Source organism: Manduca sexta, chromosome 20 (assembly GCF_014839805.1).
Source record: "Manduca sexta isolate Smith_Timp_Sample1 chromosome 20, JHU_Msex_v1.0, whole genome shotgun sequence".
Classification (NCBI taxonomy): Eukaryota; Metazoa; Arthropoda; class Insecta; order Lepidoptera; family Sphingidae; genus Manduca; species Manduca sexta.
The window spans coordinates 13,912,190-13,932,178 of NC_051134.1; the positions used below are offsets into that span (position 1 = coordinate 13,912,190).

The 19,989-nt window shown below is 34.5% G+C and overlaps 2 protein-coding genes and 1 long non-coding RNA gene across 4 annotated transcripts; 2 read left to right on the plus strand and 1 right to left on the minus strand.

Moving 5' to 3' along the window:
- The first annotated feature begins 147 nt into the window (after positions 1-147).
- LOC115456407 lies at positions 148-2,534 on the plus strand. Its single transcript, XR_003939875.2, has 2 exons — positions 148-361; positions 801-2,534. It is a non-coding gene; the product is annotated as an uncharacterized LOC115456407 (long non-coding RNA).
- Positions 2,535-2,907: 373 nt separating this feature from the next.
- On the minus strand, positions 2,908-6,067 carry LOC115456406 (striatin-interacting protein 1). Its single transcript, XM_030185453.2, is given in 2 exon segments — positions 2,908-4,993; positions 4,996-6,067. Coding segments are annotated over 2 exon segments (2,454 nt in total). The 5' UTR covers positions 5,903-6,067; the 3' UTR covers positions 2,908-3,446.
- Positions 6,068-6,343: 276 nt separating this feature from the next.
- Positions 6,344-18,052, plus strand: LOC115456425. Of its 2 annotated transcripts, XM_037440705.1 has the most exons (7): positions 6,344-6,428; positions 13,141-13,237; positions 14,236-14,442; positions 14,743-14,924; positions 15,912-16,120; positions 16,601-16,890; positions 17,810-18,052. In XM_037440705.1, exons 2-7 carry the CDS (start codon positions 13,182-13,184, stop codon positions 17,952-17,954), a joined length of 1,089 nt encoding a protein of 362 aa, XP_037296602.1. In that variant the 5' UTR covers positions 6,344-6,428; positions 13,141-13,181; the 3' UTR covers positions 17,955-18,052. The 2 variants fall into 2 exon arrangements, with proteins under 2 accessions (XP_037296602.1, XP_030041342.2); XM_030185482.2 differs by lacking the exon at positions 6,344-6,428 and having other exon boundaries at positions 12,968-13,237.
- Positions 18,053-19,989: the final 1,937 nt, after the last annotated feature.

The window sequence follows — 19,989 nt, forward strand, 5'->3', positions numbered from 1 at the left end:
CCCATCCATAAGTTGTGGAGGTAAGTACCAATAATAATGTAACTTTACTATTTTTATTAGCCAATATAATAGTTTCTAACGTGTTGTATTTTTTTGGATACGTAAGACTAGGCAGTATGGTTGAAAGACTATAGCCTATCATCTGGAATAATAAAAAAAAAATTACCAAAATTTTGACTATTATAAACAAAATTATAAACTAGTCTCCAATAAATATTGCAATTTGCATTTTAAAATGTTTTCAGCTTAAATAGTTTATTAAATTAGTCGTGTCTCCAATAATTAAATATTGCTATACTTTATCCTATGACTTTTATGTCACAGTAAATAAATTAGTGTTCGAAACCTCGCATCCAAAAAAGTAAGTCTCAGTTATATCACAATATATTCATTAGTTTTTCGGGGATTTGGGACGTTTCTATGAATATCAATAAAAAAGGAATAAACACGTAGAGTGGAATGTGAACGAGTAACGTATGATATATAAATGGTAGTTAACTACTGTATTGTACGCCTGAGCCACTGGTTAGTCGCCTCAGAGGCTAGTGTAGGTACTGGTAGTGATAAATGATAATTGCAGTTCCGACGTAAAATTTAGAACAAGAGTGTTCACCATGCACCCAAGACAATTGATTAAGACAGATTAAGTTTTATTTGAACTATATTTTTATTTCTATCTTTATGTTTAAAAGTATCTAGTTACAAATAAATATTCTTGATATTAATTGTATTATTTTATTGAATGTTATGTTGTAGGCCCAAAATTATTTAAATAAACTTGTTCATTTTTGGTTTTTCAGATATGCCTCGTGTGTATGTTTCAAAAGCTCAAGGCCCTATAAGAGGTATAATCCCACAACACTAAAAACTGCTATAGAAGCCTATGAAAAGGAAAATAAATCTCTCTCGGAAATATCTAAAGAGTATAATATAAGTAAGTCTGTTTTGCATAGACATGCAACACGAAACATGAAAAGTCATGGTGGTCAACAATCCATAAGCGAAGAAGTGGAAAAATCTATAGTTGAATATATAAACATTTGTTCTACATTGGGATATCCACTTAATACACTTGATTTACGATGTTTAATAAAGGGATACCTAGATAGAGCCGGAATAGAAATTAAAAAATTTAGAGATAACCTACCTGGCATAGATTATATCAAAGGTTTCTTAAGACGTCACAGTAATGAAATTTCAGATCAAATAAGTATGAAAAAAAGAAGATCTAAAGGGCAGTATCAGCACAAATAATAGAAGATTATTTTTCAGCACTGAATAATTCTTTAGTGGTTGTAGTTTTATCTGACACAGAAGATTCTAATGAATCAAAGTCATCTGATGATTCAGAAAAAGAAAAAGGATTTGATTAAAATACTTGACATTTGGGTATTTTGCCCTGAGAGGATTATGAATTATACTTAGTTGTCAATGTTGCTATTGATGGCTGTGTCTATTGATGATGCATTGGTGCCATTCTTCATGGTGTAGTAACCAACTCAAGAGTACAATGCCTGGACACAATTGGCCCTGTTAACTGTAAAGCTCAAGATAATTTGATATTATGTACAATATGTTTGATGATGTTTGGGCAAAATCTAAAGCATTTTTGTACTATACCAATAATTTCTTCATATTTCTTCCACTAAACTCAACCCACCAGCCACAGATTTGAGATGTATTTTTTGAAAATAATGATCGGTGACATGTTATTCTTATGGGAAAAAACAAGGCTGGGTATGATTTCTTTTTTCATAGCAGATGTCTTTCATAATTTTTTAAGTCACTATGATTGCCAAAAAGCAACATGTATTCATGAAGTGATGATAAGTTAAAAATGCCAGTAAAACAGATGACTGAAGGAGAAGGGATATATTTTTTCAGATATACTAATACATAATACATTTATTCTGTAATATTTGTTTTATTTTGAGTTGTTCAACATTCCAAAGCATGTGATCTGGCATTATTAATATAAATGTGTAATGTTAGGTCCTGTTAGGTATGCTTTGTTGTACTATGTATAATATACCTACTGGTTCAAATATCAACATTATAATGTGAAGATACCTTAACCACTACAGTATTTATTAGGAACTGCTTATTTATTTTAAATATTATATTTTCACATTATTGTATTCACAGATTTTGCAAAAAAAAAAATAGCAGGAAGTTAATAGGTCTATATAATATTATCCTTAATAGGGCACCAGGTTTTGTCATTTTTTTTTCAGCTGATTGGTATGTGATGCAGTATGAATGATTGCATTATTATGAAATGAACTCATGATACTGCATATTTCATGTAGTCATCAAGTACATTATTGATCTGTTTAATATTTTACTAGTTCTATGCTGTTATTAATAACTTAATTAGTATAATTGGTTTATCCATTCTAATTGAAATAAATAAATAAAATATTTAGTACATCAGAAATGCTGAAGAATTTCCTACGAAAGTTTTATGTACCTACTTCTACATGTTCATATAAATTTTTCTATTTTGCAATTTAAATAAATTATTGCAGATAATATAATGGCATTTTATTTATTTAAATACATACTGGCTTTCAGATATTTTTTGACTGATAATCACCTATATAGCTGTATTTGCACAACTCTTATGTGAACTAGAAATTATGTACTAGATTAATCTCCATTTTACATAAAGGAAAGTTCTACATGTTGTCCAGAATCAATAAAAGATAATAATTTATTAGATATGCATTATACACTACCTGAGAACTATATCAACACAGATTTTGTTCACCCACCCATTCACCTTATATGGTATATTCAAGTTACCAATTTCGCTTATGGTGAATTACAAGAAATTCAGTAATTCAGTGTACCTGTACTCATATATAAAATTGTATGAACAATCTGGCTTTGTTAAATTAAAGAATATTGTTCATTTTTAAGTTTTATTAGGTACTATGTATGTAGATATCTATACAATCAATAAGCCTATCACTAAAAACAAATATATAGTTAAAAACTGAAGGTACATACTCATAATTTCATTACATACATAAGTCATGAGTCAAATTGTTGGCATAGATACAATATAAATATATTGATTTAGTAACAATTTTAAATATTCTATAAGTTACCTACATGGTTTTTCATCCTCACTACATTACCTGACATGCAATATTATTAATTTATTTCCTTAACTTACGAGAACTACTACAATAACTCATTTGAAGTGTCCCATCACATTTTATTAATGAAGAGATTAACCATATTAATGCAAGATTCATATTACAATGTTTTAAATAACATGCATGAGTATTTAATGAACTTGAACTATAAAATTCATGGAAATTAATTTATCAAAGAACATAAATATAGATAAGCTTTCATTAATAAACTTAACTGAATTTTTATCTTGATATAAGTCTAGATTAATTTTATGCAGTCACAAGTTCAATAAAACCTTTATTTTATGCTGTCAACAATACATCCCAGTTTATCTCATTATTGTATACTTCTTGTTCAAGCCATATTTCATAGTTCTCTTTGAATTCTTCGTCAAGTTCAACATTTGTTTCGAGCACACTGTTTATGTCTGTGTCAAGAGGAGTAAGATCTATTTCATGTTCAGTGCCAGTGCCATACCTCCTGTGGTTGAAACGGTCTACACTGACCCTTAGAGAACACTCCTCATCCTGGAAGTCCCAAGGTCTTGCATCTACATCATTGCCAAATGCCCAGTCATCATTTAATCGGTGTCGAACTTTAGAATATATTGCACTTATAGTTTTCATGTTTGTTTTTCGCCATTGCCTTCCCAAATATTTTGTTTGCATTTTTAGCAGTTTTAATACATAAAACTGCATTAATGCATGTCTGACCTTGAGTGTGCGTTTTAATATGGGTGCACTCTTGAACACCACAAGCATCATTATCCTTGCATTTTTCCATTTTGTTAGTTTATTTAAGATTCTGAGTAGATTTATACAGGAGAATACATTTTTCCATGAATATGGTACTGATGAATCCCCAATATCCAAACATTCTTTTGTTAATTCTGGTTGTTCTCCAATAACACAAGCAGGAAAGTCTAATATAGGTATAGAATTTTTAGCTCCAACATAAGACAAAATATTTTGGTTGAAGAATTTCAAAACAAGTGGCATACAGTTTGCATAAACAAGATGCTGAGACATAAATTCGAACTGATACACATGATTTAACTTGAAATGCTTCAAAAGAAGCAGTAATATAGCTGTGACTGCTTTCACAATAATTTCTTTGTGTCTATTGACATCAATACCAAGTTTTAGTGATTGTAATACTGTCATTGGCATTTCTTCTGGTAGTAAATCTGCCATAATATTAATAGAATATGTTTTTGCTGTAGATGTAGGAGCCGCAGCCAAGAGTATTTTAAGTAAAGCTATCATGTACTGTGGCAAATTGGGTACCATAGCTCTGTATAAAATTTCTGCTTCTGTCTCTTCTACTTCTTTTTCACCCTTGGTGAGAGGACTGCGGGCTATTTCAAGTTCCCTTTCAGCTTGAATTTCAGACAGACTGGTATACATATGCTTTTTCAGTATGTCTATACCTTCGTGAATTGGTTGTGGGAGTCCTGCTACAGTTTGTCTGTCACCTGGTAGTGAATATCCAACAAACTTGATCCGTACATTGTCCAGAAACATATCAATATCTTTCTGCCTCACTTTAGACTGCCAAGGCAAACTGCGAGGTAGTGGTGGAGGTGGGGGTGGACTGTCAAACTGTTTTATGTACATATAATATGGACAGTTCTGATTATTTTCTGCCTGCACACTATCACTAGACATTGATTGAAATTCCATCGAGTAATCTTCTGAACCATTTCCTGTTTCTTCTTTGTCAACAAATATCTGCTCATCAGATTCATCCAATGATGTTTGTTTCATAAAAGTTTGTCTCCTCAATGCTCTTTCATTTTCTTTTAACTTTCTCTGTCCTGGATTCTGGTTCTCCAACATGTCTGCAGCACTGGTGGTGGGGAGCTTGCCCTCATGCCTTTGATTATTTCCAATGTATCTTCAGTCAGAGGTGGCAGCCCATATTTTTCTCTAAGTCTTGCTTTTCTTTCTTTCAACTCTTTAGAGCCCCCTAAATATACTAGTAATACTTTCCACAGAAGCAAAAGGACTTTTTTCATTGGAAAATGTGGAGTGGTACCAGCACAAAGATGTGTCACCATACTCAACAGCTTCACAGGGAGTAACTCATCACCAAATGGTGTCCCAAGCTCCTCTTTGAAATTTGCCACTAAATTTACATATTCTGATTCTGGATTTTCCTTTTCAGTCCTCATGTATTCAGTGATTAAATATAAAACTGATAAAATAACCCGCAAATTTGTAGAGTCAGCCAAAGATTCAGCTAGTTTTCTAGAAGATATTGCAGAACTGCTTCGAACTATTTCAAGATTCAGTAATTCGACGAATGCTGAGAAGGTACCCATGTCATAGAGAGTCATAATGTTGATGCGAGCCCAGTGTGCTTGCTCTGCATCAGATTGCATTTCTGCCCAGCAACCTTGGGCAAGGTATAGAATACATCTTGTGGCACGCATTCGTATCTCTGTGATGGCTACGTCAAGATGCTCCAACAGTTTCATTATAACTGTTCTTTGTTGTTTATTTGATAGTCTCTGCCAACTGGGTGGATAATTAAATTCTTCCATTATATCTTCAAAAGCTTTCACATTGAGCTGGTATTCAGGGTGTTCCGTGTAGCTGTAGAGTTCGGCTATCTCATTCGCCTGAGTGTCGCAGTCATCATAAACAAAGTCTAACTCCGGGCTTTCCATGTCGTTTACACAATCCCCTTCATCCATTGGGCGACGGACATCGGGAATTTTCACCCCTCCGCGGCGGCCGTTCCCGTTTGTCCCCATTTTACTTTTTGTTTATTCAATATATCGCATAAATATTGATTTTACATTATAGTATCACAAAGGAATAAGTATAAAAGTCCATCGGAAGAAAAAAATATCCAAAAGATTCGTACTACTCCAAATGGCAGACGGGTTTGACGTTTTGGAGTTTCGACATTGACATTAGACAGTACAGTCCAGTATTGCCAACGTTTTTGTCGAACTCGCAAGAATTTTTAGTGATATATTCACTATCTTAGCCACATTGGTACAAGCGACTGACGGTAATAGATATATTATAAACACTGCAGTGTACGGTAGCCCTTTAAGCCAACTGCAAAAGTTAATAATAATTACTTATAAATCAAGTCGGATTAATTACAACTCATTTAATGCTTGTGCTACCGGCATTTTATAATAATTTTGTTAGAACTGTCGCAAGTTTTTTTGGTAGCACCGCTTGATACGTTAAAATTATTTTCAATCTGAGGAGTTACTTATCCTTTCTTTATACGTCCACGGCAAAGGAACCCCACTGCATCTGATGGTAAGTAGAGCGGATCTAATAGAATGTCGACTACGGAGAGATGATTACCCTTCAGCAGTCCACACAATTACGTACTACTATGCTGGCCAGTTGGAACCGGATATACACAGGCTGATCTCGCAACGCGGCACACTTACGTGTGCCACTATGGCGGGTGTCACCTTGTGTACGGTGGTCGCTATCCGGGCGGATATATAATGTATCGTACCACCAGGAAAATGTCATAAGATATTAAAAAAAATATATATATATATTACCTAGCTCACTCTTTATATATATCTACAATATACAGTATCTAGCCATCCATTAGTAGCACACACAGACCCATGCGCACCAGGGCCGTAGCTAGAGGGGCATTTTCTGCCCTGTGGAATGGGGGCGTTTGGAGAATTCCACCACGGTATCCCCTGCCTGTCGTAAGAGGCGACTAATAGGGGCCACGAAGGGGGTCGTCGGCGGGCAGCAGGGGGCTGTCCACCCTAGTGCATTTCTGTGCATCTTTGCACATTTGTCGGTTGATCCCCGGGATGGACGCCAGTGTGTAGTTGGCCTCACGCTGCCGTAAACGCCGTGGGCGTCCTTCGGTGCGCGGGGGCTTCTGAGACCCTCCCCCTCCCATAGGAGACGGGCCGCAAAGCGGCACCGCGCAGGGGCGACTGCGGTCGCAGACTTGACACTTCAACGTCAGAGGAAGCCCGCAGCCGTCCCTAATGCGCCGAAGAGGGCCACCGCGGAGTTTTAGCTGGTAGGCCGTGCATAGGTTAAGTTGTATATAGGGTTAGGGACTCGGCCCGGCGGTCGCCCGAAGGTCACCATCAAATCCGGCTCAACACCGGGCCGTAAGGCACGGTTACCCCAACATAACCGCTCAGTCGCCCCCACGAAGGCTGGGCGGTAGTAATAAGAGCACTTTCTCCGCGAAACCAAAAAAGGGGGCATTTTGGGGCAATGCCCTACCTTAAAATACTAATGCCCTACCTTAATAATCAACTAAATTGTACATTACTACTAAAGGAAAATATATGGAGCAGCGGGTTTTTTATTTTACGATTTGGAAGTTGGTCCCATAGTAAGTTATTCGTATTGATGGGTGAAATAACCCTTTTTGAGATTTATGGGAATTTTGTTACAATCTGTATATTACCTTAACAATTACGTAAGTATTAAGCTTTTGTTTTTTTTTACTCACTTTCACAAGTCAAGGAAACCAAAAATCGATTGAGCAGATCAGATCTAGTATCATTTCCGCCCTGCTTGTAATGACTAGCTGCCCTACCTTAAATTCAAATCTAGCTACGGCCCTGGTGCGCACACGCACGCATTCACGCACAATATACACAATTAATAATAGAGATACGATAATTCCTGGATAAGTAATTTAGAAAAAAAATTATATAAATACAGTCAATAACTTTTGTAGATTCAAGTTCACCATGTAGCACCGATGTACCGGAATTTATTTCGTTCCTAAGAAACTTGATTTTGACATGATTTTGCATCGCTGAATATTTATGATACAATATCTGGATAATCTATGCACCCATAAAGTCCGTCCCGGGCGTTAGGTACCCATGCTAAATATGAAGTTCCTGCTATTCATAGTAGCGCGGTGAGGCCTAGACAAAGGACCTTGAAGCCCCCCCCCCACCCCCGAGGGAGTTGGCACTTGTGCGCTCGGTCTCCACACCGAATGCACGCCCATGCACGGGGGACATTTATTGCGTCTCTAGGCACACAGTTAAGTGTGTATACTCCGTGGTTGTAATTACATATAGGGGCCTATGAGGGACTCGTGAACATTTCCTCTCCTTTTCACTCCGCCCATCCTAATACTTCCTCTTCTTTCCCCTTCTTTCCTCCCCTATTTCTCCTCTTCCTCTCTTCCTCCAGGGCCCCGCAGCCGCTAAACCGGGGGGAACCAGTAAACCGTTCGCAGGTTTCCCTCGGGGTTGACTGCGGGGTTTGTACGTGGAAAAAAAAACGGCCTATAAGTACAGAATGAATGAATTACGAAAAAAGAATAAGGATGCGGGGTAAAAAAAACAATATGTATACAAATCAGTTTAGGCCCATATATTGCCCCCCTATATGATAAGCATGCACCGCTCGCCTCAGTTTTCTGTTTATGTTAATAGCTAGCCTCTAAACATAAACACGTAAATGAACAATAGGCCGAGAGGTGAGAGCCCTATGTTCTTAGAGCGAATAACTTTTGTCACTACACGGGTAGTCTTCTAATTTTTATAATTTTGATCTGTCTCCTACTTCCGGCTTCTTTTGTACTTGCTCATAGCACCTCATATACTTCAAATGCACTATATATTTCAATCGTCTTCTGTGCTTTCGGCGCATTACATACTTCCAGCGAATTATGGACTTCCGGCGTCTTATATACTTCTATTACTTTAAATAGTTTCTTCTAGCGCACTATCAGTATACTTCCGGTTATAGAACAGGCCATTGTGCCGAATACATAGATATAAATGATTAAATCTAACTTTAAAGAGACGAAGTCGAGGACAGCTAATACTATGTAGTAACATAGTAGGCAGCTATAGCATAGCAGCTATACGGCTAACTAGCCGTACCCTCTATTAGATAGAACTAGATATTGTAACTATAATATCTTATCAAAATAATCTTTCCATGGATTTGTAATACTAACGGTTCAAATTAGTAGTAAGACAGGTACCCTAGTTGAGTACAGAATTATTACGTTTTGAAGTTGCGAAATATCTGTTTTTGTTAATTTAGTACCTACTTTAGCTAATTGATCAACGGTGAATCTGTGGTGAAAAACACTATATAAATGCTTACGTGCTTTATTTTAATATTTTATTTAATTACCTACTTAGATTGCGCCTTTGACGTATTAATGTATAAAATCTTTCGTAAAACATTTTATTATTTTGCGGGCAATATGGTTTTTCTCATGTCACACGTCGCCGGGATGACATCCAAACATTTATAATACAACAATAGACCCTTTTAACGCCCCCGAGAAGACCGTTAAAGAGCTCCGGGGAGCAAATGGGGTTTCTTTATTATGTTATGAACCAGCAGGGTTAATTTTAGCAATTATTGTGGATACCTCATACTTACCACGTACTACTTATTTTGGCAATAAATTAATCAAATAAATCTCTTCGATCGGTAAATAAGAGTTCCAAACTTTATAAGGTACAGTCCATAAGTAATGGTATTATACTCGTACATTAAAGAAAAGTCATTAAAAAGTTAGAAGATAACTGAAAATCGACTATTTGTGTACAAAGTTCGCAATTATTTAAAAGTGCATTACAGTCAATTTATTTACTGAAAGATTAAGCCATTTGGGAATAAAATAATGGCATTGAGAAGTTCTGCGCTAAATACAAAAAATATCTAGATAATAAAAAAAATACATATCGCGTAATTAGTACTAGTAAATTCCCAGTATCTTACGAAAATAGCCAAATAATCATTGGTTCTTAAAATTCTGGTCAGAGGCCCGATGTAGAAGGCAGCATTGCTGGACACAGCGCGCATTGTGAGAAGATTCTTCACTTTAAATCTCTGACCGACGGTGGCTTGGGTAGCTTTGCCATCGGAGGGTGATGCATTTTTTTATATTTTTAACCGACTTCAAAAAAAGGAGGAGGTTATCAATTCGACTTGTTTTTGAAAGAATTTCTCTCCAGATCGGTCCCATAAATTTTTATTTCAACATTGCTTCGGTAGTTTGGTTTTAAAATTAAAAAAACAAGAATAATTATGTCGTCCAAGAAAACGAAATCGTGAATTTAGCTTTCCAGTGACGTATTTAGTCATGTTTTTGCATTGAGTATTGTTGACTGTACTTCTCACATACTTATACATATAGCATAACACCTTTTCCCCTTTTAGGGTAGGCAGAGATGTAACACCACAGCGCGATAGTTGTAGTATGATCGAAATATATCAGTTGTGTTTTTGCGTTAGGATGGCTTGAATCTACTTCTTACATATATATATATATATATATATATATATATATATATATATATATATATATATAGTGGAGCGCCTGGAGGTTTTCACCTCGGATTAGAGTTATAGTGAATGAATTAATACGATCGATGTGGGATATTGTTTTTTAAACTATAAATTGCAATGTTTACACAAAATTTTATTGTGCACTCCATTTTTTCATTGTTAAAAAAAATATTATAAAAAATTAATGTTTGACCAAATATTTTCACTTTAAACAGTATTTTTTTTAATTATATGTTAAATCTTACCCGAGTAGACATGTAGGAACATTTTTCAAAGACACACTACTCAGTAAAAGTATTTAAAAATATCAATGAAGACCCCAATAATATATTGCAAGCAGGTGTAGCATGTATTTTGAGTTTATATGGCGCTCCGTCTAAAACTCATAATTTAAATACATTAAGGTTTAATTCTTTCATAAAAGCAACATCCAAAAATACGAGTGTTCTTTTGTCATCACAACAACTGATGCAGCGTTTGAGCACCTTAAAAGAGTGTACCTACAAATTCAGATATGGCTAGGAAATGACGTAGTTATTGAAAATTGGGGATGGAAGTATTCCAATAACATGTACATCCCAATAACAATGAATCAATTACCTGCTCTGGATAATTTATTGCAAATGTTATTTTGTAATTGCAAAAAGGGATGTGGAGCTCCGTGTGGATGCAGAAAAAGTTGTTTATACTGCAGTGTAGCATGTTTACAGTGCAGCGGAAATAGTTGTTCCAATACTTCACCTATTATACAGATAGATGAAGTAGAAGAAAATATTTGATGTAGACAACAGTGTAATATATTTAAGTAAACAGATTTTGTACATTTTTTTTTTCTTTTCATTAGTCGTAATTAATTACCTTATTTTTTTAAATGTACACAACAGAGTACGTTTCATTTATAATTAAACTGGCCGAGAAATTCCATTGTACATAGCAGCTTTCGCTCCGCTCTCCCTTCCACGTTTTTCTACAGTTCGAGACCCTACTGCTATTTTTATTCACAGGTATCTTTGAAAAATGTTCCTACATGTCTACTCGGGTAAGATTTAACATATAATTAAAAAAAATACTGTTTAAAGTGAAAATATTTGGTCAAACATTATTTTTTTATAATATTTTTTTTAACAATGAAAAATGGAGTGCACAAAAAAATTTGGGTAAACATTGCAATTTATAGTTTAAAAACAATATCCCACATCGATCGTATTAATTCATTCACTATAACTCTAATCCGAGGTTTTACGGTTTTGAATGCTCCAGACACTCCACTAATATATATATAGCATCACACCTTTTCCCCTTTTCAGGGGTAGGCAGAGGTGTAACATTTCAGCGCGATAGTCTTACTGCGTGCGAAACACATTAGTTGTGTTTTTGTGTTGGGTTTAGTAGACTCTACTTCTTACATACATGAATATATATAGCATCACACCTTTTCCCCTTTTCAATGGTACTCACAGGTGTAACTCCTCAGCGCGATAGTCATATCGTGAGTGAAACACAATTACGCCATACGCCATCGAGACGGTCTATTTTTTACTAACACAAAAAAGCAAAAATAAAAATAATTTTAACAAAAAATTAAATCGCCTTCGAAAACCACTCAAAACCAAAAAATAATTTCACATAACAAGTATATATTGGATACCAATTTTGGAGTTGGTGCCTAATTTAAATTGCTAGTTAAGCTAGATAAATACATTAACAAATATACGAAAACAATGTGCTGCCAACGTACAAAGTCAGGAAGTCAGATCGTCACCGGAGATGAACGCACCGCCGCAGCACAGCAAATGGAATCTATTAAGGAAATATTTAAATTTGTGAACTGTACACTACCCAAATTCTTCCCCTGTTACATATCTATAGCTGGTCAAATGTGGGGAGATTACACTCCCTACCCCGAAAAGAGGAAAGAAAAAGATGAAACATCACACATGTGCTTGGTATTACACCTTTCACTGTGTATGTTTGTTAGTAGTAAACGCAAACCTACTCCTTTTAATTGATTTGAAAGAAATTTAGCTCATAGGCGGACTATGCAACAAATATAGCTTAACTAGCAATTTTAATTAGGCACCGACTTAAAAATTGGTATCCAATATATAACTGTTATGTGAAATTATTTTTTGGTTTTGAGTGGTTTTTGAAGGTGGTTTAATTTTTTGTTAAAATTATTTTTTATGCATTATTTTATAAAAGATATGTATAAAAAATTAAAAAAGGGCTTTAAAAATAAAGTAAAATACCCATGTCGACAAATTTGGTTTCAACTCTCCATTTATTGTTTATTTTCTGAAAGACATTATATTATAACCGGCAATATGATTGTTTATTAATAATTATCAAAATCAGTAAAGGCGGTTAGAAACACAACTTCATAAAATTCCAACATCTAAACAATGTTATAAACAGTTATTTGTGCTGTCGATAAAATCGCAGCGTTTACGTTCGTTGCGCGAAAATTTTCCGCTTTATAATCCATGTAATATCTCGACTCAGGTACAAATGTGCGCCTTTTTACAACATTCATTTTGCTTATGAACACAGAACAAAATCCCTGTTATGATGTACTGTAAAATTGTCGTCGTTATTTTCATTTTTATGTTCGAATTTTGCGTGACATCAAAAATGTTTGAAAATGATTTAAATGTGAATGATATACTTCGGTTGGATTTAATGCCTACTTCTTTCATAGTGGAAAATTCTACTCTAAGCGATGCGTTCCCTAAGAATATAATGTCACATGGCAATGGATCGATGGATGCAGCTTTATCCACTCTAAATTTTCACAGGTACGTAAAGATATTGTTAACATAAACGTTTATTATAATTTTTAAAATTTGAAGACATTTTGAATGTTGTAAAATTATGATTAGTTTGTTACGGAACTTATTTTTGTTAAATATAAGCTTGTGTCTATAATTTCCAGTTTAATAATCAAGTTGTGATAGAGCTCATTGTATACTAATATATAAGAGGAATATGATGAACACTACAACACGTTGGTATGTCGCGATATAGGGGATTCATCTAAAATCCATCTCAATACAACCTATAATTAATATTTATACTGGATTTTATAGTATATCGTAGAGTCACGCTGTATCCGCTGTCTTGAGCACATGTCAGGTGGTCGCAGAGATAACCGATATAGCCATTCTAATGATGGGATATTCATCCCTAATTAATTAAAAGTTGTTGCATTTTATGGAGTTTGAAACGAACACTTACTCGATTTTTTGCTTTTTTTATAAAAAAAACATCTCTACTTGCACTGAAATAGAATGGTAGATTACGGCCCAAATTAAAAACAAATTGCATGCGATGGCCAAGTCACTGACGTTTTAGTTGACGCCGCGCTAAAACCAAACCCGTAAACTACGTATTCCAAAGCATTGTATAACTGCGCCAGTACGCCCGACATACTGAGACAATAGACTAATTGTGAAGACTCTTAATTACAATGTCTTTAAAACCGGACCGAAACCGCTCTTGCGTATAGCTGCTTCACAAAGTTGACAAAGCGCAGGTATTAACACTCCAATAATATATTTGTGAATGACTTAGCTTTGTCTCTAATACATAGATAATTTCATCCACGAAGACGTGCCCTACTACTTTTCCTAATTGCTTACAGAGTACGTGAGTAGCATGAGTGCACACGTACACTACGATAGATAGCATCGGGGAAACAGCTTAAATCAACCTGTTACCCCGCGACCCATGATGTTATGCTATAGAATTATCCTATCATGCTATCATAAATTTATTGGATTGTTTAATTACGAAGGAAAATGATGAACGAGTACCAATGCCGTAATTACGTGGCTGAACAAATATTAGAAGAAATGGGTAAAAGTGTTCCGCAAAACAGGATTGGACAACCCTTTACCGCCGTTGGGAAAGACAATTATACTTTATTCAAGAAACGCACCCAAGATCTCAGAAATAACTTGTATGATGTTGGTTCCGCAAATTATCAGGAATGGCTGGCTAAGTACAACATTTATTAATTCTAATTTTTGAAATGAGAGTACAAATTTCCGTTTAAAATATTTTATTCAAGCGTTACTCTGCTTGTCGACTGGAGTTTAATATAGATAAAGGCACTAAAAATGTTTAAATATGTGTAAATCCAGCATCTTGCATGGATTCGGGAAATGAGTTCCTATAAAACTTATAGTCCTTATTAATATCTATCCATGTATGTGCCATAAATACGTTTATTCATGGACTAACAGTTATTAAATATCTCGTTACACAGCTGCGAAAATAATTAAATCATTAAATATTATAGAGTGGCGGCTCAAAATGAATTATTTAAGCAATACAATAATATAGTAAACGGTGATACGATCAATAATGCATCTATATCAACTCCGAATTTGCAAACTAGAGAAGGATACGAAGTATACGAAGGCACTGAGACATCTGGCTATGCTGAACCTGAGGAACATGTTCACGATATTTCTAAATATAGTAAGTACCTAAATAAAATATCGAGAGACATAAGTAATAGACAGTAATTGTTATTTAATAAGTGGATTTCGTTATATTATATGTATTTGCGATGCTTCTAAATGTATGGCGTCTAAATAAACTATTTATATTTATTCGTAGATTGTTAGTGTTTATTGGACTGAAAAACTTTGTAAGAAAAAGTCCAACTTATAAAAATTTTACTCTGATTCTAGGTGTAACTAGAATGTAAGCAAATGTAGAGTATGTATTCACTGCTTTTGTTTCCTTAGAGCATAAAAAAAATCTTATTTATTGATGTTTAATTAAAATGATACGGTCATGAATCAATCTAATAATATTTACCTACTTCCATAAGTATTGCTTAGACCTGTTGATTCTGACTCTGTAAAATTGTCTACTTTGTTTACTAACCACACATTGCTATGAAAATATTTTTGGTATGGAAGTTTGGATATTCTCTGATGACACGATGTGTGTTATGGTAATGTTGTGTCATTACCGGCAAAATAACTTAAATTTTAAAATTTTGTTGTTCTAATGCCATCTAGGTATTTACTGACACAATAAAATAAGCTACTGTGGGTAAATATTAGCCACTAACAAGTTTTCATTATGACATACATTAATTGCGAATTGTAAAACGTTGGATTACTATATAGTTTTACATAACGCGCAAGTCTTATGCAAAACAATTTATCGTTTCCAATTTTTAAATATAAATACCACCGTATCTAAATAAGCTCCATAGTCGGTACGTATTCACTGTTCAACATCTATAGATGAGAAGTACAACAGTACAAGAGTACGTGAGTAGCAAATAAACAGTCTAATCGTGGAGCATGGGCCGCCATATTAAAATCAGTACGTAGCCAATTTTAATGTAATTTCGAAATACAACATTGTGTTGGTCCTGACCACATCATATTCGAAACGAGTCTTGTGAATTTTGGTGGTCACTTCACGAATGACCTATTAATCTTCCAGGTGGTGGCTATGAATACTCGATGCCGCCTCCACCACCGCCTGTATATCCCCATCGCTTAGCGCCTCGAGAGCACGCTGTGGAAGAAGAGTATGTGGAACGAGACTCCCATGGACTCGGCCTGGCCGACCTCTTCGACATATCGCTTACTGGAATTGCCTTCCTTTCTTTTGGCATGTTCGTGTTACAAGTGCTCATGTGTATAACTATGGTTAGTTTTTTTTATTAACGAAAGAAGTACCGTCGATTTGCGCTTTATGAGGGTGTGATAAAAATGTAGGGAATATCTTATGTTTTGCCGTAACCTCTTGTATAATGTCATCTTTATGTTATTAATACATATAATTATAATATAGGTTTTGGAGATATGTAAAAATATCATTGTTTCTAAGTTTTTGTTTTTGGATAAATAATATTTAATAAAATGTAATAATGCAGCAATTCTTGGTAAAATATCAAGGAACCTTTATGTATGTACATACTTTTTACGTGGCGGGTCAAGGATATGGAGGGATTACTGTTTTTAATAGCCATAATATTATATGGTCACGATGAGAGATTTCAGCTCGTAGTTGTGGTCTAGCCTGGGTCCTCACGAACTCCTTGTAAATAAATGCTTTATTAAACGCAAAGCAAATTAACTGATGTTCAAACTGGGAAAAAGTTTTATCGCTGTTACATTTTTTTGCAGAACCACCAACAACCACAAGTAATGCAAATGGTAGATAACAGCGATACTGTCAACGTTGAGGACGTATTTCGTATAAAACGCGATGCCCAATCGTCAGAGGACTATTTTCAGAAAAAAAAATCTAGTTCAAATTCTGCCAGTTCAATATCAGCGATTAACACGCTTGCTCGTTATGCCCTAATAGCTTTGAAGCCTCGATCTACACCTTGCTTATACCGAGCTTTGTGTTTGGGTAACAAACATGCAAGACATTTGAAAGATGCTAATCGTTACTGGTTACCTGTATGGCAGTAAGTATTTTTTTATAGTTTTGGATATTCATTATCTTTTTACGCTCTATTTTGTCACATGAATGTACTTTCCTATATTATAGATAAAGTTTAGTGTATTTATTACCTTTTTGAACAGTCACGGCAAAGTGCACTACTCCTGATGGTAAGCGGAATGGGGTCCAAGTAGTATCGACCGGCAAGAGATGAGTATCACTCGTCAGTCGAATCGATTATGTCGCTGTTTGAAATCGTATATAGATAGGCTATTTCCGGGACGCGACAGATTTTCGTGGGCCGACGGATTTTACAATTTGTGCACGCTATCCGAGCGTATACAATATCCTACCACCAGCTAATCTTACCTATCTCCTACTTCTAGTAACTAAATAATGTCATGCAAAATGTATACCTACAACCTGTAATATTACGGAGGCCACGCCTATTTCCGTACATGGTTTGTAAGCGTCATCAATGGAAACTCCCCGCTATAATGTTTACATACTGTAGCTGTATTTCAGCTGCGTAATACCTATAAGAATAATGACTTAAATACGTTTACTTCTAAATATTGTTTTTTTCTTTTGGTTTATGGCGGAAAAGGTATTAGTATTTTTGAAGAACAATAGAGATAAGTTTTAGATATTTTTTCCTTTATTAACTCTACCTATTTTTAATAATTTAAAAATTAACTACCGATTTCAATAAACGATAACATTTTTTTTTTTCGATGCATCGCAAAAAATTACCAATCAAAATATTTTATTTGACATGCTTACTAATGATTTATTTAACTTTGACGGAATCTGATCGAAGACTTAGATTGAGTTCGTTTATTGAAATGGTCTTATAAATAGTAAACATTGTTTAAAAAAATACATTCAAGTTTTTTTTTATGTGATCATGCTTCTATTTTGGCTTATACATCCTTTTTTACCAGTGGCGGTGTAGCGTGGTCCCGTGGCGGGGCACTCGGCGCGTTGAAGGCCGCCGCGCTGGGGCTGGGCGGCGCCGACTGCGATCTCTTCTACCCTCCCGCTCATTGCACAACACAAGGGTTGCGACTTGCGACCGACCCATACTAGCATTATATACAAAAACGTGACAGCGGATTTAGTTTCATCGAAAATCCCAATTCACATTTATAAAATTTAATAAGATAATATACTTAAGTTATAAAATATTAATGTTTAATAATTTATCGGACCCATATAATAATATTATATCAATCTGGAAGGTCAATCTTTTCTCAGGTTCATTAATTGCTTGTCAAACATTTATTATGAACTCATGTTCTATTCATTATTTTACACGTCAATATTTCATTAAACGCCAAGTTTTAAAATTAATAAATATCTTATTTTAATTATTCATCACACATTATTATACCCATAGAACATTAGAGACAAGCTTTAGTTAATTAACATACAACTTTAATACTGTTTGCTGTTTTTATGATAAGATAAATAATATTGGCATTTAGAGCCATAAATAAATATGCTCGAGCATATTTATTTAAAAAATCAAACAATAATATGACACAACCTCTCTGATTTATGTCCTCACTGATGTCATATAATATTCACAAACGAAGTAAAATATCTTATATTGTATAATTTTGAAATTCATATAAGAGACTTAGGTGCTTTCTATTCATGTAGTCAATCGGGGCAACTGCGCGCATTTTGGCCTTTCAAATCATAGGTACTATGTGTTAAATATTAAAACTAAGATAAAACTAAAGCATATTCTTTAGATGAAGCATTTATTTGTCTATAAATTAAATTAGAAAATAAAAGAAATCAAAAGTATTTATTTTTAGGATACACAATTATTATAGAGAGAAATTTAAAATGCGTTCACTTGATGTGTATTGCGGGTAACGCGCGCACACCTACGGGGTAAGTATATAAACGCATATGAAGTAAATAAACGCATTCTTTAGTAAAGTACAAACAAACAATTAAAACACAACTTAATTTTCTTAAAAAGAGCATTTCTTCGAAATGTTCTTGAGTCTTATTTATAATCACAAACATAATTTTGGTTTATTAGAGTCAGATCTATCTTAATATAATAGTTTTTTTTCCTTCAGACATATTAGACCTTATCATGGTAATATTTATATTTAAAGTTTTTGCGCAAACAGGATTTACTTGTACCATTGGTATTTGCTGTAGTTTTCTTCTTTCGGATAAGTTCTATAGCCCTTGTAATTTGTTGTTCTGCCACTGGTAGTTGGGATATTTTTCTGATACATTTTCGCGGCATAATAACACTGTAATATAAAAATATAATGCACACAAGACGTGTGGGAAGAGGTAATAGGGAATCAACTAAGTCATTATGTATTTTATTGAACATCGCTCATGGGGGTAAGTAAACGAATGCGTACACTTACCCGCGCACACTATCCCCTAGGAAATCAAAATACAAATTCCTTATTAATAGGCACTGATTTGGGTGACAAACATAACCTTAATTTTTTTTCAACTATCTAACAAAAATGTGCTCACGATCAAAGAAAACATGACTTATCAATATCGGATCCGAAACTTGAGCATGATAGTATGTGCCAAAATTATTAATGAAAGTAGCATTTATTAATTGAGAATAAAAAGTAAACGTAACGTCAAACAATTTAGCGTCATATCGATGCTAGTTCTCAGTCTGGTGTACTGGTTTCACGAAAAAAAAGTCTTCCTGTTCCCTTCATCTTTAGATATACGCGATGCGCTCTGTTAACCCGGTCCCCAAATGACTTTATGTGATGATATAAAGAACAACATATAGGTATTTAAATAAGAAGATAAGGTTATATTAGTCAGTTATTTATTAAATTTATTTACATTTTGAGTATATTAGAGTATTATTGTGCCGCTTATACTATAATCTGATTATTATATACCTAATTGATTTTATACGTCACAGGATTATGTACATTTTACATATACCCAAAGTTGACACCTTTGTAGAGACAGTGGACGGTGTCCAAGTGACAAAAGTAGCGAGTTAAGTAATTATGTACATTTCGCACTTCAATTAAAGTTGTTAACACACTATAAACTTGACTAAAATAGAACGAACCCGCCGATTGGATGATGAAATATTACATTACCT

What these genes read in the sequence shown, in the direction of transcription:
- LOC115456425 (XM_030185482.2), top strand. Translation starts at nt 13,008, where the DNA reads ATGATGTACTGTAAAATTGTCGTCGTTATTTTCATTTTTATGTTCGAA. An exon ending in TATCAGGAATGGCTGGCTAA is followed by an intron (nt 14,443 to 14,742) that starts GTACAACATTTA and finishes TAAATATTATAG; the next exon opens with AGTGGCGGCTCAAAATGAAT. An exon ending in TACTGGTTACCTGTATGGCA is followed by an intron (nt 16,891 to 17,809) that starts GTAAGTATTTTT and finishes CTTTTTTACCAG; the next exon opens with TGGCGGTGTAGCGTGGTCCC.